Source organism: Schistocerca gregaria, unplaced genomic scaffold, assembly GCF_023897955.1.
Source record: "Schistocerca gregaria isolate iqSchGreg1 unplaced genomic scaffold, iqSchGreg1.2 ptg000215l, whole genome shotgun sequence".
NCBI classification, from domain to species: Eukaryota; Metazoa; Arthropoda; class Insecta; order Orthoptera; family Acrididae; genus Schistocerca; species Schistocerca gregaria.
The window spans coordinates 47,507-67,948 of record NW_026061743.1 but is presented as its reverse complement, the minus strand read 5'-3'; the positions used below and the strand labels follow the sequence as shown (position 1 = coordinate 67,948).

The following is a 20,442-nucleotide window of genomic DNA, read 5'->3' as shown; positions in this document are numbered from 1 at the left end:
TACACACAGTGTTAGAATGTGCGGTTCTAAAGCGCAACTCAATCATACTGCACTGCGTTACCTATACATGCCCACTGATCTGGCAAACAAAATTCTATCTACTCTCTGGAAAAACTTAGCGTATGCTAGTACGCGCATCCTTCCTGCGTACCGCAAATACATTCCGCTGCCATGTATGCTCCTTTTTCGCGTAAACATTGACACTTTTACATTGATACGCTCGCGTAGCTGAAGTGACAGAAGAATGCCCATGCAACCGCACCAAAAGCGCTTCTCCACAGTTGAGTTTGAGCGTTCGCGCTGAAATTTTGTGTCAGCTTATCGAAGAACTTCGGAGAATGGAAGGTATGAAACCAGCCCTCCTCTAGGGGGCGCTTTCTTCTTTTTCCAAAAGCGCTGTAAATGTAACCCCGTTTGAAAAAAAGCGCCTGGATACGAAATTGAAAAGTGTGTTCTGGAGAACAACCAACTGCAGTTACTTCAGGCCAGTTTGGAAAAACTGAATCATTTGAAGGTATTTTTTCAAGAAAAAAGCGTTGACAATATACCATCGCCTCCGTTACCTAGAATCGACCTGTCTTGTTTCAAAAAACTCAAAATTCTAGAGGTACGACATGCATCATGCACAACGCACCGATGTGGCGTAACTTGGTGATACAGTGTGTATATGTATATAAAAGGACACTTGCATATTTCGATGAAACTGATCTTTTAAAGTTTTTTGGATGTCGCTTTGACTGTTCAAGTCATTTTTTTTTTTTGCCAGCATGTCTGGAATGCCTGAGCTTTGACCGCACTTTTCCGTCCGTAGTGAAGTTGCTGCTACTGGGCTCGGCGGACGAATTGGCGAGTATTGTAGACTTTGACTGTACAGGTTCAAATGGCGATGGTTGCTTTGAATCCTTGAAGTATTTTAAGGCTACAAACAGCATGCTAGCACTTGAGATAGAGGACGAGGTCCATTTATCTGGACTGAGAAAGTTGAACTTGTCGAATAATTTGTTGAGTTTGGTTCCCAATCTTCAGCGTTGCACACAATTAACTGTATTAGATTTGAGCTCTAACCAGATACAGAGTTTGGGTAGTTCTATCAGATGTATGCAACAGTTGAAGTGGATTAACTTATCTAGAAATTGGCTGAGGTCAATAGAGGGTTTGGAGAGTTTGCTGATGCTCCAGCGGATTGATTTGTCTGAGAACCGCATTACTGACTCGGCACAAATTTTTCGCCTTATGAAGCTAACGAATTTAGAGTTTTTGAACGTGGGCGAAAATCCGGTGACGGCGAAGTTGAAAGGTAATTTGCTGAGCTTTGGCTTCATGCAGTCTTCAAGTAAAGAGCCTTTTGTGTATAGAAAAGGGGATTGGGCTGGAGAAGCAGAGAAGAAAGGCGATTGGATGAAGACGGCAAACAGCGAGTTGAACAAATCTGGAAGAAATGCAGATCCTTTTCGAGGAGGGGATAGTAGCGACTTGCTAGAGCAAGAGCTATTGGGAATAAAACTGGAAGGAAGTGTAGAAGCTGGCAATGTCGATGAATTCTTTTGTATGGAAGATATTGGAAGGAGCCGTTTATGGTCTTCTCCTGTTAACAGGAAATTGTCGGGGATTCGGTATGGTAAGGCAGTTTCGAGAATTCCCAAGCGTCGGGCATCGATTCGCAGTATTGAAGATGAAGGCTGCAAAGCGTTAGAAGAAAAAAGAAAGATTCAGGCCTTCCGAGTTTCGAACGAGGATAAACTCAAAGAGGAGTTGGACAAACTTCGCAAGTTTCACCAGGAGAACGGGACGATGTGGCTACTAGTTTACAATCACTATCGAGACAGAAAGTCGGCAAGCGAGGCAGTGTCTGAAAAAAGGTATTCCGAGTTATTTGAATCGTTAAAGAGAGTCCATGATCACCCGAAAGGAAGAGACGTAGAGAGGATTGGGTATCAAGATACAGGAGAGTCATCGGAGCCTTTGAAGAAAAAAGAAATGCACGAGACAGGGGAAGAAAATGACAAAGGCAGCCGCATCGAAGAGCCTGAATACCCACTGTGTAGTAAAGAGTGCGAGACAGAATCGTCTAAGGAGACGTTTAGTGTTTGTTGCAAGGAAGAAGAATCCGACGAGACAAGTTGGTTCGACTATATTTTATCTATTACTGATCATTACATTGAAGAGTTCGATGGTATGAATTGTAGGTTTCGTTTCTCTGTTTTAGATTTGGATGAGGTGATAGAACCTGAAGAGCAAGAGAAATCGTTTGACGGTACAGCTGGTTTTGACAGGAATTTAGATGTTATTTGTAAATCATCCCGATTTACTGGCAGCCGTTTATATCGGTTTAAAACGCTAGACGATAAAATTCGTGCACTACATTTAATTGGGAAATATAGATCAAAGGGAGAAGGTGAGCTGCCTGGAGGTGCATCTATTCTATTAGAGAAGCGTATTGAACAAAGTTCGTTAGATGGAAAACAAAATATCGAACAGGATTCAGGTTTATTGGACGAAAACGACGAAAAACACAATGTTGGACAGGGTGTAGATCCGTTAGAGGAAAAACAACACAATGTTGGACAGAATATAGATCCGTTAGAGGAGACACAACACAATGTTGGACAGAATGTAGATCCGTTAGAGGAAAAACAACACAATGTTGAACAGAATGTAGATCCGTTAGAGGAAAAACAACACAATGTTGAACAGAATGTAGATCCGTTAGAGGAAAAACAACACAATGTTGGACAGAACATAGATCCGTTAGAGGATACACAACACAATGTTGGACAGAATATAGATCCGTTAGAGGATACACAACACAATGTTGGACAGAATATAGATCCGTTAGAGGAGAAACAACACAATGTTAGACAGAATATAGATCCGTTAGAGGATACACAACACAATGTTGGACAGAATATAGATCCGTTAGAGGAGACACAACACAATGTTGGACAGAATGTAGATCCGTTAGAGGAAAAACAACACAATGTTGAACAGAATGTAGATCCGTTAGAGGAAAAACAACACAATGTTGAACAGAATGTAGATCCGTTAGAGGAAAAACAACACAATGTTGGACAGAATATAGATCCGTTAGAGGATACACAACACAATGTTGGACAGAATGTAGATCCGTTAGAGGAGACACAACACAACGTTAGACAGGATTTAGATTCATTAGACGAGAAACAACGGAATGTTGAACAGGGTTTGAATTGTGAGCTCACGGCTGCATACAATAGTTTGAGCGTCGATTCTAGACGAAAGAACGACAGCTACTTCAGCTATTATCGTAATGAACCCCGACGTGACAGTCGCTATTTTTCGTTTTTGCTGGATCTTAAGTTTCTAGCATTTAACGAACTGGATTCAGAAGAGGTGTCTGAAATTCAATTGCGATCTATAGCACCCAAGCTAGCAGATGAAAGTCTTAATTTGTGCATCCCTGGTTTTTATTTGGCACACCAAGCTAAAATTGCTCGTGAGAAGCTCGCTATTCTTCTAGTCACAACTCGAACGCTGCTGTTGTTGGTTAAGTCAACTTCGTCTTTTTACCGAGTTTTTCAGTCCTCGCAGACGGGCTCTCTTTCTGATGTCATTATGAACATTCCTTTGAACTCCCTCATAGACAAATTTAAACTGCATTTCTCCAAATCCATTCAGAATGTGATTGGGCTTCTTGTTGGTCCCTTCCGACAATGGCTTCGATTCGAATTCAGCGATCACCCTCCAATTATGATTGTCACCAAGGCGAGTCTGCGCACCCTAAAATTCGTGAAGCGATTTGAAGAGCTCGTCTCTCGCATAAAGGGGCCATTTCGCGCCGTTTATAACAACAACGAATTCCTTCTTCACGTTCATCAATGCCTCCAACTCCGCAAAATAAAAATGCACGACCCGTTCATAATAGATGTTTATGCACTCGTCTATCAGCTTCTCGATCCTTCTCCTACATTCCATTTCTTTCCGTTGTTTCATTCTTCCAAGGTCAAATATCTCGTGCGTTCACTGATTCTCACCGCGTATGAAATTCTGCTCCTTGACGAAGACTATTCCAAGTGGCCTTCTCTTAATTCGCCTTCCTGGACACCACCCAAGACGCCTCAATTTACCCTTGTGGAGCGCATCAAATACAAGCATCTGTCTTCTCTAGTTTTGGAAGAGCCGAACGCACCTGACAACTTTCTCTGCCTGCGATTCAGCTTCGAGGGTGCCCAGTTTTCCGGCGTATGTTCGCCTGCTAAAGGGCTCTTCTCTAAATTGGAGTCCCCTTCTTCCGACCCGGTCATGTCGGTGCGCTTGCTCATTGCCAACGAAGTGGAGCGGTCTTACATCATCCAAGTCATCTCGTCTCGCTGGAGGTCCATCTTTGCCGTGCCTATTCCTATAGAAAGTTGCACGTCCTAGGCCGTCCGCAGCCCAAGGAGTACAGCATGCGCATTTGTTGTGCGTCACAATACACGATGAGTGACCGCAGGCTGTCTCGGTAGTTCGCGCGAAAAGGGCACCACCAGGTCTTGTTATTTTTGTTTTTTTTTTTAATCTCTCCCTAACACAAAACTTTGTCTATTTTCGCGCTCAAGGTTTTATTTTACACACTACAGGTCGTTCCTCTCGCCACGACAAACCGCCGCCCTTTTTGGTGCAAGTGCCTTACATGAATCTGTATCCCTCTTTTGCAGAGGACCACCGGCTGCGTGTGGATTTCCTTACTCGGCGGATGCCGCTGATCGCGTTTTTCTGGGGATTCGGGAGTTGCCAGTGCATGTCCCAGCCCGTAATAACGAACTTGGATTCGGCGGGATAGGTTATGGACGATATCTCGACGCAGCCGAGGTTTTCTAAGTGGGATTCCGTGGTGGATTCCGTGGTTTTTGACTCTCCGCCGAGATAGCTGAAGAAAATTTTCCACTTAGAGTGTGTGACTTTTTCGGTTTTTTGAGACGCGTAGCCTTCCATGAGCATGGGGATTTCTTTGATTGAAAAGCCGACTAGGCCTGGATTTGAGTAGTTCGTGAATTGGATGTGTTGCGCTTTGGTGATTGCAAAATTTCTCCAGACGTCTACGACTTTGTCGGTGGAGATGAGCCGGATGACGTTGTATCTGCCGCATATGAAGTCTAGGAACATGTAAGAGAGGCAGCGAGAAGCGATGATATACCATATTTTGCGTTCGAAGCTGAACCCGAGTTCTTCGAAGGAGAAGATCTGCTGAGACAAGTTGAGGTCCAAGCGTTTTTGCTGGCGCCCGATATTTTTGAAGCTGCGTTTGATTCTGTCGTAGCTTTTTCTGATTCTGGTTTTTTCTTTTTCCTGCTTTTTTGGGGGTTCGGAGACGCTGAGAGAGGATTCGGCGTCTTTTGAGGAGATCGAAACGGCCGCGCCGCTCGTCGGTGGTTCTTGCTGAGTTGAGGTGTCGCGAAGTTCGGGGGTTTCCTCGGTGACGACGCGAGAGGTGTCGTGTGGTGATTGGGGCGTGGCGTCGAGGGGGGAGTCGGTTAGTGTGGATGGTGCGGTTGGTGCGATAGGTTTTCTTCGCTGGGGGTCGGCGTCGCGAGGTCGAGGAGAGAGCGTTGAGAGTTCTTGCAAGAGCTGTGCTCGAGTTTCCACGAGTTTCGCTTGGCGTTTTTCGAGCGAAGAAACGTTTGCTTGTTCCGCGAGGATTTGTTGGGCGTCTGAGGCGATATCTTGGTGAATGGAAGGTAGGCCTTTGATGGTTTGGACGTCAGCTTCGGTGAGAACGCGTGTTTTGCGGAGTGATTTCAACAGTTGGGTGAGTTCGTTCGAGTGCGGGTATCTGCCGAGAGAGTCCAAAGTGTTTGCCACGAGGGACTCGACCCTCGATTTCAGCTCGGCTTTTTTGAGGTTTAGTTGGGCGGAGAGACGAGCGTGGAGGTCGTCGAAGAGCCGCGATTGTTCTTGTTCTAGAATTTCTCTCGCATCTTCGTTTGACAGGTTTGAGTCTTTTTTCAGTTCGGAGACAAGCTCGTAGTACGAGCGTTGGTTTTGGTAGCGGTCGAAGGTGAGGGAGGAGGGTGGTTCTCGAGGTTCGTCGGTGGCGAGGGCGTCGTCGAGAGAGGTGCGGGCCAGTTCTCTGGAGAGAAGTTCTTTGACGTCGAAGTAGTTGTTGTCGACGTTGTAGCCGTACCAGCGCCGGAGTCGGTTGCGAACCATGCGCCTCCTGAGCATGAGGAGTTCGTGCCGCATGCCTTGAAGCGAAGCCTTGAGAGCGAAGCCAGTGGTCCAGTCGGGGATTCTGGCGGGAGCCTGAGTTAGTTCGTACGCGCCGACCCTGCGCTCTTCTTCGAGCATTTCGAAGTAGGCGATCGTGGCGGGGTTGCCGGTGTCGCCGGTCCAGACGTCTCGGAGCATGTTGAGTCGGAGGGCCTTGACGAGGAGGTCGACGTCGCGGTATTTGGCGGCGAGCTGGACGCCGGGGTCCATGTTGCGACTGGTCTCGGAAGACATGAACTCGGAGAGGTTTTCGCGCTCCCCGAGGTCGATTTCGCAGTCGAGCAGGATTTTCCCGTAAGAGGGAAGAGGGCCGTCAGAGTCCTGCCAGTTGTAGGGGTAGCTGCCGTGAGTTTGAGGGGTCTGAGCGTCGAAGAGGTCGTACCCGAGTTGCCGCAGGGTGAAGTCGTGACAGGCCTTCTCGGAGACGACGGGTTGGGGGCCGTCGAGCTGCAGGCTGCGGAGAACCTCGTCGGCGCCGCGAGTCCAGCAGGCGTAGTCGCCGGGGATGTAGGTTACACCGCGGTCGACGAGGGGGGTGGAGGGGGGGAGGGAGTCGCTGGCGGAGGGAGAGAAGAGGCTAGTTAGGTCCAGTTCCGCGGAGCGAGTCCCGTCTCCGGCCGGAGAGTCCGGACGTGGTTCCGGATTTGGTTCCGGATTTGGTTCCGGATTTGGTTCCGGGTTCCGTGCAGGGTCCTGTGCCGGATTCGGCGCCGGTTCCTCCGCGCTGCGGGAGCAGAAGGCCTCGACTTGAGCGCGCCAGAGCCGGACGTCTTCGTCGGAGCCGAACATGTTGACCTCGACCGACTTGAGTTCGAAGGCGTAGTCGCCGCGGAGGTCGCGCTCGGAGCCGGCGGCGTAGTAGTTGACGTAGTCCTGGCGAGTCCAGAGCATTGCGTTGCGTTCGAAGTCGTCGCCGAAGGGGAGAAGGCGCTTGGGCGTGGTCCGCTGCCTGAGCCAGTATTCGTTGGCCTTGGCGACGACGTCCATCATTTTGGAGGAGGAGTCGGCGCTCATGTGCCTGGAGACGCGTTCGTAGGGGCGAGACTGAAGGTTGGCGAGGACGGCGGCCTTCAGAAGGGCCCTGGCTTCGGGGGGCATGTAGGGTTCGAAGATGATGCAGGGTTTCTTGCACTTGACGTGGGTCCAGAGTTCTCGTCCGCGAGCCGTGGGTGAGTACTCGAGGGGAGAGGGGGGAGGGGGTTTGGAGAGCCCGGTTAGGTAGAGTTCGTGGAGGGAGTGTTTGCGATGAGAGTCGCGGAGTTCGAAGTGGTCCAGAGCCGATTCAAGGACGCTGGTTTGGTCGAGAAGTTGGGCCAGTTCGCGCTCGTCGAGAGAGTCGGGCAATGGGAGGTGAGAAAGTTCGGCGAGTTTGTCGCGAGATTGTTGGCGAGTGGCCAGAGAGATTGAGTGGGACATGCTGGGGGGTTGGTATTCCACCTCCATGCAGTCCAGAGCGGCGCGGACCTCCAGAAATCCGTAGTATTCGTCTCTGGAGAGCTGGCGCGCGAGCGATTCGCAGCGCCGGCTCGCCGACGAGCCGGGGGCTGTTGAGTGCGAGAGCTGTCGAGCCAGGTCGTGGATAACGTCGCGGTAGTCTCGACCGCGAGAGAGAGATGCGTTCAATTCGTTCAGCCGGTCCAGGATCGACAACACGTCTCCGTCCTCCTGCAGAGGGTCCCAGCTCGCCGGCATCATTCTCTCGTGAGACAGCTGTGCCACCGCGCGCACGTACGCGCGCGCCACGTCCCTCGGCCGTGCGCGCTGCTCCTCCAGGCGCTGGTACGGAGACTTCGACAGCAGCGAGTGCACCAAGTCGTCCTCCGGCGCCAGAGACTTCGCCGCTCGCAATACGTACTCAAAACTGCCGTCCGCGTTCAAGTCCACGTACGTGCCGTCGCCCGACACCCTCAGAAACGGGTACCTCGGGTGGGACTCGAACCCCTCCATCGACGTCTGCGGACACCCCAGAGACAGCACCAGGTCCCTCGGCGTCTGAAACGTGTCGTAATGCGGCACCTGGCGCGCCGCCACCAACGTCGGGTACTTCTCCCGCCTCCCAAACACGCCGTCCCTCACCTCCGGCCTCACCGACAACACCGAACTCGTCCACGTCGCAAACTCGTCCATCCATCTCGCCTTCTCCGCATCCTCCGGCGACCACCTCGGGCTAAAGAACGACGACGACGACAATTCCTCCAACTTGAACATCAAAAACACTCTCGCCTCCGCGCTCCCGGGATTCGCGTCGCACAAGTCCAAAAACGGCTGCACCTCCATCAACATCCTTCCAAAGTCCGACTCGTCACCCTTCTCCGCCTCCCTACCGTATGGCCTCAACGCCTCCTTGTTCACCTCGAACTCCCTGCAGTACGCCTCGTATTGCTCCCTCATCGCCTCCCACCCCGCCTCCTCCTCCCCCTCCGCGCCTCTCTCTCCTCTCGCCTCCCCCCACCCGCCCATCTCCTCCACCGCCCTCCCCACGTCCACCTGCCTCCTCCTCCACTCCAACCTCAACATCTGCTCCACGAACGCGTGCTCGGACCTCCTCCTCGACCCCCCGTACCCCTCTATCGCCGCGTTCAAAACCTTCGCCGTGTAATTCCTCCTGTTCCTTCCCACCTCCGGCGTCTCCCCCCACGGCAGCAAGTCGCCCTCCCTCCCCCCCTCGCCCATCTCCTCCCTCACCGCACTCTCCACCAACGGATCCATGTCCGGCCTCTCCAAACGCAGCGACTCTCCAAACAACTCCCACCTCGGCTCCCCATTGTAGTGGTGCGGCCTCGTCTCCTCGTACAAACGCGCCCTCACCCTCTCCACCCCCGGCAACTCGTCCTCCACGCTCCTCACCCTCTTCAACTCCTCTCTCCACCTACCCCAAAACTTCTTCCTCACCGCCCACTCGCTCGCTCCCCTCACCGCCCTCACCTCCGCCTCCACCGGATCTCTCGGGTACGCCTTCACGCACCCGTCCAACGCGTTCCTAACCACGTTCCCCGTCACCCTCACCACCGCCGCCGACACCCCTCTCACCACCCTCACCCAACTCCCCACCCCCCCCCTCACCGCTCTCCACCCCCCCCACCACTCCCTCCACCTCCTGTACCTCCCCCACGCCCCCGGCCCCAACGCCTCGCAAAACTCCCTCTCCCACTCCTCCGACTCCCTCTCCGTCCCGCGCTCGCGCCCCTCGCGCCCCTCCGACTCCCTCTCCGTCCCGCACTCGCGCCCCTCCGACTCCCTCTCCGTCCCGCACTCGCGCCTCTCCCTCCTCCCTCCCCCCGTCCCGCACTCGCGCCTCTCCCTCCTCCCTCCCCCCGTCCCGTACTCGCGCCTCTCTCTCCTCCCTCCCCCCGTCCCCCGCCCCTCTCTTCTCCCCCCCCCCCCTCCCAAAATACCGGTACATGTATCCCACCCTCCTCTCACTCGCCTCCACCCCCCCCAACCTCTCCCTCGCGTACTCCCTCGCCTCCCTCGCCAACTCCCTCGCCAACTCCACCAGCCCCACCGACTTCCCCGGCCCCTCCCCCCTCCACAGCGCTCTCGCCCTCTCCGCTAACCCCCTCTCCCCCCCCCGACAACAAATACTCCACGTTCCTCCTAAACGCCTCCACCCTCTCGTTCCTCCTCACCCTGCTCCCGAACGACTCCTCCCCCCCCTCCCACCTCTCCCCTCCCCCCCCCATCTCTCTCCTCACCACCAACTCGTTCTGCTCGTAATCCTCCACCGTCACCCACCTCCCACTCCTCCTCTCGTGCTCCACCTCCGGCCACGCCACCCCCAACCAACTCCTTCTCCCCCCCCCTCCCCCCCCCCCTCTCTCTCACCCCCTCCGGCACCCTCTCCCTCGCCCCCTCCACGTCTCCCGCCTGGTACGCCGCCAACATGTTCAGGTTCTCCCTCTCCGACACCTGCGCGTAACTCGCGTACACCGGATCCGGCTGACACCTCCACACAAACAACACGTTCGCGTGCACCGGATAATTGTCCCGACGCCTCCCAAACTCCTCCAACGACTCCGGGTACCTGCTCCTCATCTCGTCCTCCTCCCTCACCTGTCTGTCCACCGTGTTCCTCCTCCCGTACTCAAACGCGTGCGTAGCGTGGTTCCACCCCGGCACATACTCCACTATCATGTTCACCGCTCCCGCGTTCATCGACCCCCGCGCTCCTCTGCTCCCTCCTCTCCCTCTCCCTCTCCAACACCGTCCTCCTCACCAACACCCTCTCCGGAAACATCAACTCCAACGGCATCACCAACGCGCACTTCACCGTCTCCCACGGCGCAAACCTCTCGTGCAGCGACTTTATCGCCGCTATCTCCTCCTCTATCGCCGACGACCCCACCGCCATGTCCCTCACCAACACCAACGACGGCCTGTTCCTCACCAACACGTGCGGGTCCGGCTCCGCCCACCCCGCCGGCACCTCCCACGGCTCCACCGGCGGGTTCTCCCTCCAAAAACTCTTCCAGTCCTCCGCCATATATATCCTCACCTTCCTCAACTGACCCCTTATCTCGCTCTCCAACCTCGACGTCGTCTGCGTAAACGTCCCCCTCGTCCTCGGGTCCAACTTCACCCCCCTCAACTCCTCCAACAACCTCTCCAACCTCTCCTCCGACACCGAATACGTCCCACCCCTCATCATGTACCACACGTAACCCATGTATCTCATAAACATGCTCCTCCTCCCCCTCTCCCCCCGAAACCTCAACAACTCCTCGTACAACTCACCAAGCTCCTCCGTCCCGTTGTCCGGGTGCTGGAAAAACCCCACCGGCGAACGGTACCAGTACGGCCTGCTGTGCCACGTACGCCCCCCTCGCATGAACCCGTACACATCGTCCTCCTCCAACTCCCCCGGCGGCCTCAAATCCCTGTCCAACTTCTCTATCCCCGCGTACTGACTCCTCGGCTCCGACCACTCCACCAACCTCTTCAACATCCTGAACGGCTCCAGCGAATACGGGTTCCTTACCCCACGGTAATACGGCCTGCAAGGCGCCTCCCTCCCGCACTCCATCCTCAGGCGCTCCGGGTCTATCTGGTGGTACCACCTTCTACCCCCAACCAACGCCACTCCGCCCGTCGACCGCCTCCCCACCCCCCCCCCCTCTCCACCTTCCGCGCACTCTCGCTCCCAGAACTCTCCACTCGCACACTCTCGCCATCCGCGCCCTTCTCGCACCGCTCCTCCTCCCCTTCCAGCTCGCCTTCCCACCCTCGGTCAGCTCCTCTCTAATCCGGGCCAACAAAAAAAACACACACACACACGACCGCCCCACCCGCCTCGCGCGTACCTTAGCACTCCTCGAAACCCTAAATTCGAGGCAATTCACATCAACCCGCACCACGTGGTACATCGAGTCCAAATGCCAAACTCTCACAATTCCCACATCAACACAGAGCTAAAACTTCTATGACCATCGCTCTCTCTTAAAAATCCTAACAAAAAAAAAAAAAAAAAAAACGCCTCCCCCACCTCACCCCCCCTTTTCCACCTACCCCCCTCCCATCCGCAACCACCCCCCCCACGCCTCTATTCTTGACACCCCCCGCAGAACTCCACCACGTTCCTCTTGAAGAAAGACACAATGCTCTTTTCTCTAAATCCTATCCACGCCAGCTGCTCCAGACCAGCAAACGAAACTTCACCCTTCTTGCTAAGTATCTGCTCCGCTCGCTTCTTCCCGATCATCTTCAGCTTGGAAATCTCCTTCACGCTCCCCTTGTTCAGCACGTTCAAAACCTCCTGAATCCTCGCCCTCAACAACTCGGACGAGCGACCGTCCGCCTCCACCATCCTCTCGATCGCCGCTCTGTACTTTTCTTGCTGCTTCTCCAAACCCCCTCTGGCGGACTTCGACCACCTCGAAGGCTCGCGAACGGACACCCCCCCCTCTTCTGACACACTCTCCGTCGCACTCTCGCTCCCACTTTCTTTCCTTCTCGACTCTAGATACCGCGAGCAACCGGCTCGCGACTTCTTCGATTCGAAACTCCCCTTCGTCAACCGCCTTTCGGCCCCGTCCGACCGGCTCGATTCCAGCGCCTCGTCTCGCCCGTCCTCTTCAAACCCCAACAACGCGGCCACTTCGGCACCGCTCGCCCCGCCAACGCTCAGAGGCCGCTCCAAGCGGTCCATGAGCTGGTACGTCGTGTTGAGCACATACAAGAGCAACCCCTTCATCTCCTTGGTGGATATCTTCATCAAAAGATATATCGACATCACTCTTTCAAACAACTTCAACAAAATTCCATTGTGCAGATCTCGCCCCCGCAGACTCAGGCTCCTCTCGAGCCGGCGCGACGCGTCCATCGGTTTCACTCTGGTACCGGACCCCCCTTGCCGCTCGCTCCGCTCTCTGTCCAAACGAAACGTAAACTCTAACGTGCTTTTTCGCGCGCACCGACGAATTCTGGCTCAAACTGTTCCCCAGCCAATCGAGTCCGTCGAAGCTCCCGCACCTCTGCCAGACCCGGTTCCCGTAGAAAGTCCAGCAAAATGCGCAAAAATGCAATGCACCTACCAAAAATTCAGAGCGACCGAAAATCGTGCGTGGCGGCAAATTAGAAAACGATTTTTGTAGTACGTATTCGCACCGCCTCTGCGCGCCCAAACCCCCCGTCGCCGCACCAACCCGACCCGGCGCAACTCAGACGCGGCCTCACGACGACACCGACAACCCTTCTCGACCGCCTGCCGACCATCCGCGAATCCGGCTTCTTCGTACCTCAAAAAACACGCTACAAAAAAAAAGGAAGTCTGCTCAGGTTTCAAGTGAACCCGATCTCGCCGCTTTCTTCAATATCAACGGCATTTATTTCAAAAAAAAAAAGGGCGGCGGCTCTGACACCGCGCGAGGCATCGAGCGAAACGCGTAAAACCAGAACAACCGTCTGACATCCTATCGCTACGAAATTCGACCACACCTTCCAACGTCACAACAGCCCTTCGCCCATGCGTTCAATCGAGTCGATGTGCCTCGCCCTCTCTCTCTCGTCTCGAACCATCTGTCCCGTTCCCTCCAGAGAAACGGCGATTTTGGGCATCGCCCTCTCTTGAGGAATCGCGAAGTGGTTGTCACACCAGGGACAATACTCGTCTTGCTCTTCGAATTCTCTGCCCAACCGCCATTCAAAAACCACAGTTAGACCCTGAGGAAGAAGGAAGCAAATGCGCCTCAAGCGGCCGCCTAACGCCGAACCTCAAGTCTTTTCGAAACACCTTTTTGCACCGCTTGCACGCGAATGTGATCTCAAAAACCTTCAACAGGTCGTGGTCCTGAGTAGCCCGATGGCACTAAAGCACGCGCAAGAAAATGGCCGAACGCCCGAAATATTAGCATCTCCATCAACTCTCTTTTTAACCGTCCGCTGCGGCTCGACGGTCGGGGCCGTTCTCGCGGTTTGGAGAACATCGGACTAAGTCAAAACAGATAAAAAAAAATCGTACTTCGGCACAATCGAACCACTTGTGGCAGCAAGGGGCCCGAATCGACACCTAAATTGATAACAGTTTGAGCAACGCCATTCAATGCCCGCACGCTCAACAAAACCCGAGCGCTCGGAAAGTTGTAATATGTACCTGTGCTTTCGGAAGATGTTTACACATTAGAAACGTTTTGAACCGAAATAGCCCCAAAATTTTTCAACGTTAACTAAAATACTTTTTTTAATTATCCAACGCCAGCGCGGATGGAGCGCAGATAGCCCGGGGGTCTCGCGGCCACACGGGCCACTCAGCTTACGTTGTGCCGAAGCTCCTGCGCCTGCTTGTCGAACCCCAGTTTTTTTTTGAGTTAAAGTTCGTCTCTGGCCGTGTGACGGGAAAGGGGCCCTCATTCGCGCCCGCAATTATTTTTTTTCTTTTGAAGGGCGCGTGTGCACACACACAGAGCAGTGGGAAAAAACTTTCAAATAATCACCACTATGGCTTCGTCATGGAGCCTGTCTATGGAGCCTCAAATGCACATGCGTTTAAGGACCAGAAAGCCGAGCTGGTCAGGGAGCTGTTCATAACTTTTTTAGAAGAGTATGTCTCTACACGGGCCCTGCCCGTGAGTCGTCGAATCGATGACGGATTGCGCTCTCTTTTTCAAGAGGAATTCGGGCTCCCGCCGCGCGCGAGAGCTCAGCGCATTCTCTTCTTGGGCTTTTAGATGGAGATCGCTTGCATTGACGCGCGCTCAGGTTTTCTTCTGATGGCCAAACAAAAGACTACCTGGTCCAACTTCGTACCATGAAAGAGAATTTAGGAAACAGCGTCTACATCGACTATGCGCAGGTTCTGTCCTTCAACGTTTTGTTGGCGACGGCGATCGAACAGGACTATTGCCAGTGCGTTCGTCGGGCTATAGCTTAAGGGTTGTGCAAAGGGGATCGATCAATAATGAGCTCTTTTTTTTTTTTGACGCTAGCTACGAAAATCAGCTCCGAATGGCGGTCCAGATTTTGGTGAGAAGATACCACGAGGACTACGCGATTGAATGCAGTAACTCTCGGGACAAAGAATTTTGGGTTCATTTCTACAATTTGTCGACTGTTTCCAAACTTCGCGACTTGAAATCCTCCACCATTGGCCAGCTGTCTTCTTTTTGCGCTACCATCACGAGAACGAGCGACGTGCGCCCGGAACTTCTTTTTGGATCCTTCGTATGCCTAGACTGTCAGACTCGGGTCAACAACTTGGAACAGCGCTACCGCTACACGGAGCCCTTCATATGCAAGAACAACGCGTGCCAGAACACGTCCAGGTGGCACCTGGACATTGAAGAGAGCAAGTTCGTCGATTGGCAGAAGGTGCGGGTTCAAGAAAATACCAACGAAATTCCGCCCGGATCCATTCCCAGACACATGGACGTGATTCTCCGCCAAGACGCCGTCGAGAAGGCCAAAGCGGGCGACAAGTGCATTTTTACCGGCATGCTCATTGTTATTCCTGACGTGTCTGCCATGAGATACCCAGGCGGATCCGTCCAGTCCGTGCCGGAATTGCGCGCGGGGAAGAACAACAGAGAAACTTTAGAATCTGAAGGTGTTACCGGTTTAAAGAGTTTGGGCGTTCGCGAGCTGACATATCGCCTCGCGTTTCTTGCGTCCGCCGTGCAGCCGGCGCACACGCAGATCAACATGATCAACATTCGAGATGACATCTTAGAAGAGGAGGACATCGCGTCGCAGTTTACCGCTGAGGAAAAGGAGGAAATTTATCGAATGCGGAAAGACCATAATTTGTACCGCAAACTAGCTCGAAGCATCGCGCCCACTATATTCGGCCACGACGATATCAAGAAGGGCATTCTGCTGATGCTCTTCGGCGGCGTGCATAAATCCACAAAGGAGGGAATGGCTTTGAGGGGAGACATCAACGTCTGTATCGTGGGCGATCCATCGGTCGCCAAATCTCAGTTCCTCAAATACATCATCGGCCTTGTTCCACGAGCCATCTATACGTCCGGAAAAGCGTCCAGCGCCGCCGGCCTCACGGCTACCATCGTGAAGGACTCCGACACTGGCGAATACAACATAGAAGCCGGCGCGCTCATGCTTGCCGACTCCGGAATTTGCTGTATCGACGAATTCGACAAGATGAACCCATCGGACCAAGTAGCAATTCACGAAGCCATGGAACAACAGACCATCTCCATATCCAAAGCCGGCATCCACGCAACGCTGAATGCCAAAACGTCCATTTTAGCTGCTGCCAATCCCATAGGGGGACGGTACGACAAAAGCCGCAGTCTAAAGGCCAACTTGACGATAACACCGGCCATCATGTCCAGATTCGACCTCCTGTTCGTCGTCTTGGATAAAAACGATCCGGTAATCGATTGCAACATTGCGAGACACATCGTCGGCGTTCACCAGATAAGAGACCACGCCCTAAAGGCCGACTACACGCAGCAGCAAATTCAGCGCTACATACGATTCGCTCAGTCGGTGAAGCCACAACTGAGCCAGAGAGCGCTTGGCCGCATTGTCGAAGAGTACTGCAAGCTGCGGGCGAACGACCAAGGAAAAGGAAAAATGGCCTGGAGGATCACCGTTCGCCAACTGGAGTCAATCATCCGCCTCTCTGAAGCAATAGCGCGCGTACATCTAGAAGAACTGATCACGGAGACGTTTGTCGAAGAAGCCGTGAGACTTCTCAAGCAATCCATCGTCAACGTCTACTCCGAAGACGTGGAAATCGAACACGATCTAAGAGAAGGGCCACTTTATAACGGAAGCAACGACGTGTTCAATCAGTCGCCCGGTCCCGTTCCCGATGAACCAGCGCCCCTTCCAGCAGATGACGCACCCACTAGCGGTCTCCCCTGTCCGACCCCTGTCAAAGGGGGAATCGTGAAGGCAAAAATGACAAGAGACGAATACAACCGAATTCGAAACCTCCTCATCCTTTACTTTCACCGCTACAACGAGATGAACCCTGAGTGCAAGGTAGTCACTCAGCACCAATTGCTGAACTGGTACCTGGAAGACAACGCGGATCTTCTTAAAAGCCACGAAGACGTTCATTACCAGCGTGCCATCATCTCCGCTGTGATCAATAGGATGATATCCTCTGACAGAATGTTCACCGTTTTGAAAGACAGCAAAAACAAAAATGACAGGTTGCTGACCACCTCCGAAGATTTCCACCTCGACGAATTCGGCTTCTGAGCTCCACGTTCCTCACGTGCGCCGCGGAATCTTCCTCCTGCTCGACCCAGTGACCCGTCTTCATGAGAGGGGCACTCGACTCCGAATGTAACTCGCAGCTGTACCTCGTCGGTGACATTTGCGCAGACCACCCTCTTTCTTCGAGCCAATACGGGCGACCACTATATCTCGTGCGCGAATCTGCGCGTCAACACCTGCTCTTGCGTTTTCAAGCTTTCGGGTAAACGGAAAATTTTTGCGAAAAAGTCTAAATGTCACCGCAACGGGGGCTAGCACCTGCTTCCATGAAAAAGTCGTGTAAAAAAAACTTGGGAGCTAAAAATCGGACGCAATACTTTTACCATTAGTTCTCAGTATGTACGACAACCGCGGTTCAGCTTTGCATAAACAATGACGATTCATCACTTTCTTTATTTCTTTACGTCAAACAATCCCTCGTATTCAGACGCAATTTTCTCTTGCATTTCTTTCAAATCTAAATTTCTCCCTTCGAGCGGCAAGAAAACGAGCTCAAATAATCGATAGACGTTTCTATCGTTCATCGTGACCCAGGCCGAATTGCTGAGCTCCGTTTGGTGTATTGATTCCACTCTGTCGATAAGCCGACGTAGTCTAGTGGTAAGCCTGTCATTGCGCAGCTGTTTGCTCTCTTCTGAAGCAAATAGCGACTGTTCTTTAAATTGTAGCAGCTCATCTCGAAATATGAGATCATCAATCCGAGCCTTCTTTGCACTGCTCATCGAGGCGCTGGTATGCCCACATGCCATCTCTGTTAAGGCGAGAATAATATACGTCCAATTGTTGTGTACGTTATACTGGGACAACTCACGCTCGACTAATCGTAGCCATTCTCTGGCCTTCAAAAACTCGGCCCTTTCCCAGGCTTTTGCGACGTTGAAGCATTGAAAGCGTAAATCCCATACCGGGTAATGGGCCAGCGATACAGATAGCCCGGCAATGGACAGTCCAGCAGATAGAGCCAGCCCTGGGTATTTAGGCCACAACATGCCCATCGCCACGCCCGTCAATGCTCCAGCGACAGAAGAATAAAGATTGTTGTCGACCAACGGTATTTTCCCGAAAATTCCCAGGAAAAGGATGCAGACAGCTGAGATTTTTCTTTTAGACAAAGCGTGAATGAGCAATCTTGATCTGATTTTGTGAATTTTATCCTTGCCAGATGAGTTGATTATATAGTTGGGCGTTCGTTTATAGATCCCGGTCCAAAAAAATGCAACCATGGCACAAAGGCTGGGCCACAGACCGGTTTGGATGCGATCTTTGTAAATCCTACATTTTTAGAGAGAGTTAACATGGTCAGATTATCTGTCGGATTTGAAGCAGTATTTACTTTTCTGCGTACTCGAGTGCGTTCTCAGGTGTATAAAAGCTTGTTGTCACGCCCACTACCCCTGGAATGAAAATGAGTGCAGCCAATGCTAGAGGTCCTGCCGCCATTTCTATTGCAATTCCAAAAGTGAGCAAGATGCCTGAACTTATGAATAAGTGAAAGTAATGAATGTGGAACAAGGGCGCTGTAAGTATGCGATAGTATTCTCCACCCCAATATTTGTGATCAATTCCCGCGAAATTCATGCGATCGAAATTGAAGAAATAGGTCAAGATACAGATTGCTATACAAATCGCCAGAATAATGAGGGTAAAATAAGGTCTGTAAATTTTAGCCAGTTTGAAGAGTAAAATAGGATCGAGGTGCATAAGAGGTCCAAAACGGTTCAAAGTAACGAGAACTCGTTTGTAATCAGGAAGCTTTTCTGATAAGGGTTTAGATTCTGTATAAAAAATAAAGTAAGATTGGACGCTATGAGTTCAAAGCCTTTTTGTCAGAAGTGGTTATGGAGACTAAATGCGGTCGCTTCTGCTTCGCAAGAAGCATTTATCTGTGTGTCTAGATCACCGTACCTTTTGTAGTTTCTGCAAGTTCTGAACGTACGGAATTAGGTTCCCGGTTCGACGACGGGTAGGTATAGCGTGCTTTTAGAAGGAAGGAGGTCACAATAGGTGGTATGGTAACCGCAGTTTTGCTAGAAAAGCAATCTATTTGTTTCTTCGTTGTATTGAACAAGCTTCCATTTTTCCTTTCGACAAACAGCCGTCTACAAGATCCGGTATATCTTTTAATTAGGTGCTGGGCCTGGGTAGAAATCTTGCTGTTCAAGCAAACCTAAATCAGCAAAATTTCTAATGTTAATTCTCGACACTGTCAATTGTCAGTCAAACAATTTATGACGGCTCGATTTTAAGAATATTTTTCGAATGAACAGAGTACGTTTCGCCCACGATTACTGGCACATGCTCTCTTCCACGAAACATGAAACATCTTCCGCAGTTGCTCTTTTTTTGTAACGCGGATAGGGTAGACAATTCCAGCTGCACAATGTGCAACGTGGTAAAACGATCGGCTTTTTCTACTAAGCGCAAATATTTTGGGATAACAATTTTGCACATAATTTGAACATTTTTAAATTTGATGGTCACTTTTTTGTAGCATTTTCCAGCTCTATCTTGTTCGTCGTTTGTTCACTTCGCTAGAAACTTAGCCGAACATGTATCGGCCATCCGTTCATTTCGTAGCTAGATGATGTGCTAAGACAATCGAGTCTAAAATAGGCTTGAAATTGGTCATTGTATCTCCTGGTAAAGAGCTGTGCAACGGACGGCTTTTGAACCAGAAAATAGCAACGTGAAGCTAGAACTATAAGGTACTGATTTTTCGTGCAAGAAAGCGCGTCAATTTCTTCCTAGATCAATACAACAAACGGCAAAAGTATTGTACTTTTAAAGCCTGAAGTTGATAGCCGCCCTACAGTGTCCCTACAGGCTTTCTCATGTTGTAATCAAACAGACATGGTTTTTTGAAAATGAAAAACTAAATGCCAGAACTATAAAAACCGTATAAACCCTTGTTTAATGGTACAATGCTTTTGACCTGTATTTTTATGCATGGCTCCTTCAAGCCACTTAAGTATGATTTAAAGTATAATTTTAGATAAGTTTGGTTACTTTCAATGCGCCTATTATTGTTACGATCGAGCCTACTGCTACCAATTAATTTTATGCATTCTCTATCGTAGGCTGCACTTAGAAGAATACGTTCGATTTTTTTTATGTGTACATGTTTACTTCCTGACATGACGATCTAAGTATTCTTAGTAAAAGGACTGTTCTTTTTATTGGATGATAACATAGAATTTAAAACAATGTTGACCGGAAGGACCCCCGCCGCTATTTTTGCATTGTAGCACCGTCATTAATGGATTCTATCTGTTCAGCTTCATTGTATTCGAGGCACTTAGAACGCATAATTTTGATTCTGCACTGCAAAAATTGTTTTTTGGCACCTCTGACAAAGGCAAGGTCCTAGACCTTAGCAAGCAATTAATGAGTGACCTCTTACGGACAAACTCGGTAAGTTCTACAGGGCCTGGAATATTAGGTACCCTGAGTCAGCGCCTTCTCAAAAAGACAAATCTTTACACAGCAGATGGGACTCTATCTTAAATTCAACAAGGCATTAATTATTGTCATACA

At 51.4% G+C, this 20,442-nt stretch overlaps 3 protein-coding genes and 1 long non-coding RNA gene across 6 annotated transcripts; 2 read left to right on the top strand and 2 right to left on the bottom strand.

The window, feature by feature from the left end:
- The first annotated feature begins 10 nt into the window (after positions 1 to 10).
- On the top strand, positions 11 to 4,504 carry LOC126304973 (uncharacterized). 3 transcript variants are annotated; one of them, XM_049991951.1, is made up of 4 exons: positions 11 to 128; positions 229 to 345; positions 426 to 607; positions 718 to 4,504. In XM_049991951.1, the coding sequence occupies exons 1-4, from the start codon at positions 17 to 19 to the stop codon at positions 4,396 to 4,398; spliced, it is 4,092 nt and encodes a 1,363-aa protein (XP_049847908.1). In that variant the 5' UTR covers positions 11 to 16; the 3' UTR covers positions 4,399 to 4,504. The 3 variants fall into 3 exon arrangements, with proteins under 3 accessions (XP_049847908.1, XP_049847909.1, XP_049847910.1); XM_049991952.1 differs by having other exon boundaries at positions 11 to 147; positions 718 to 4,502; XM_049991953.1 differs by having other exon boundaries at positions 11 to 345; positions 718 to 4,398.
- An 8,486-nt stretch (positions 4,505 to 12,990) lies between these two features.
- LOC126305019 (uncharacterized) lies at positions 12,991 to 13,850 on the bottom strand. The gene is made up of 4 exons (XR_007553290.1): positions 13,814 to 13,850; positions 13,682 to 13,729; positions 13,434 to 13,528; positions 12,991 to 13,348 (listed from the first exon to the last, which is right to left on the bottom strand). It is a non-coding gene; the product is annotated as an uncharacterized LOC126305019 (long non-coding RNA).
- Positions 13,851 to 14,040: 190 nt separating this feature from the next.
- LOC126305001 (uncharacterized) lies at positions 14,041 to 17,318 on the top strand. The gene is made up of 3 exons (XM_049991986.1): positions 14,041 to 14,260; positions 14,419 to 14,565; positions 14,646 to 17,318. Exons 1-3 carry the CDS (start codon positions 14,169 to 14,171, stop codon positions 16,888 to 16,890), a joined length of 2,484 nt encoding a protein of 827 aa, XP_049847943.1. The 5' UTR covers positions 14,041 to 14,168; the 3' UTR covers positions 16,891 to 17,318.
- Positions 17,263 to 19,328, bottom strand: LOC126305017 (uncharacterized). Its single transcript, XM_049992003.1, has 4 exons — positions 19,181 to 19,328; positions 18,814 to 19,075; positions 18,254 to 18,683; positions 17,263 to 18,180 (listed from the first exon to the last, which is right to left on the bottom strand). The coding sequence occupies exons 1-4, from the start codon at positions 19,229 to 19,231 to the stop codon at positions 17,301 to 17,303; spliced, it is 1,623 nt and encodes a 540-aa protein (XP_049847960.1). The 5' UTR covers positions 19,232 to 19,328; the 3' UTR covers positions 17,263 to 17,300.
- Between the last annotated feature and the right edge of the window lie 1,114 nt (positions 19,329 to 20,442).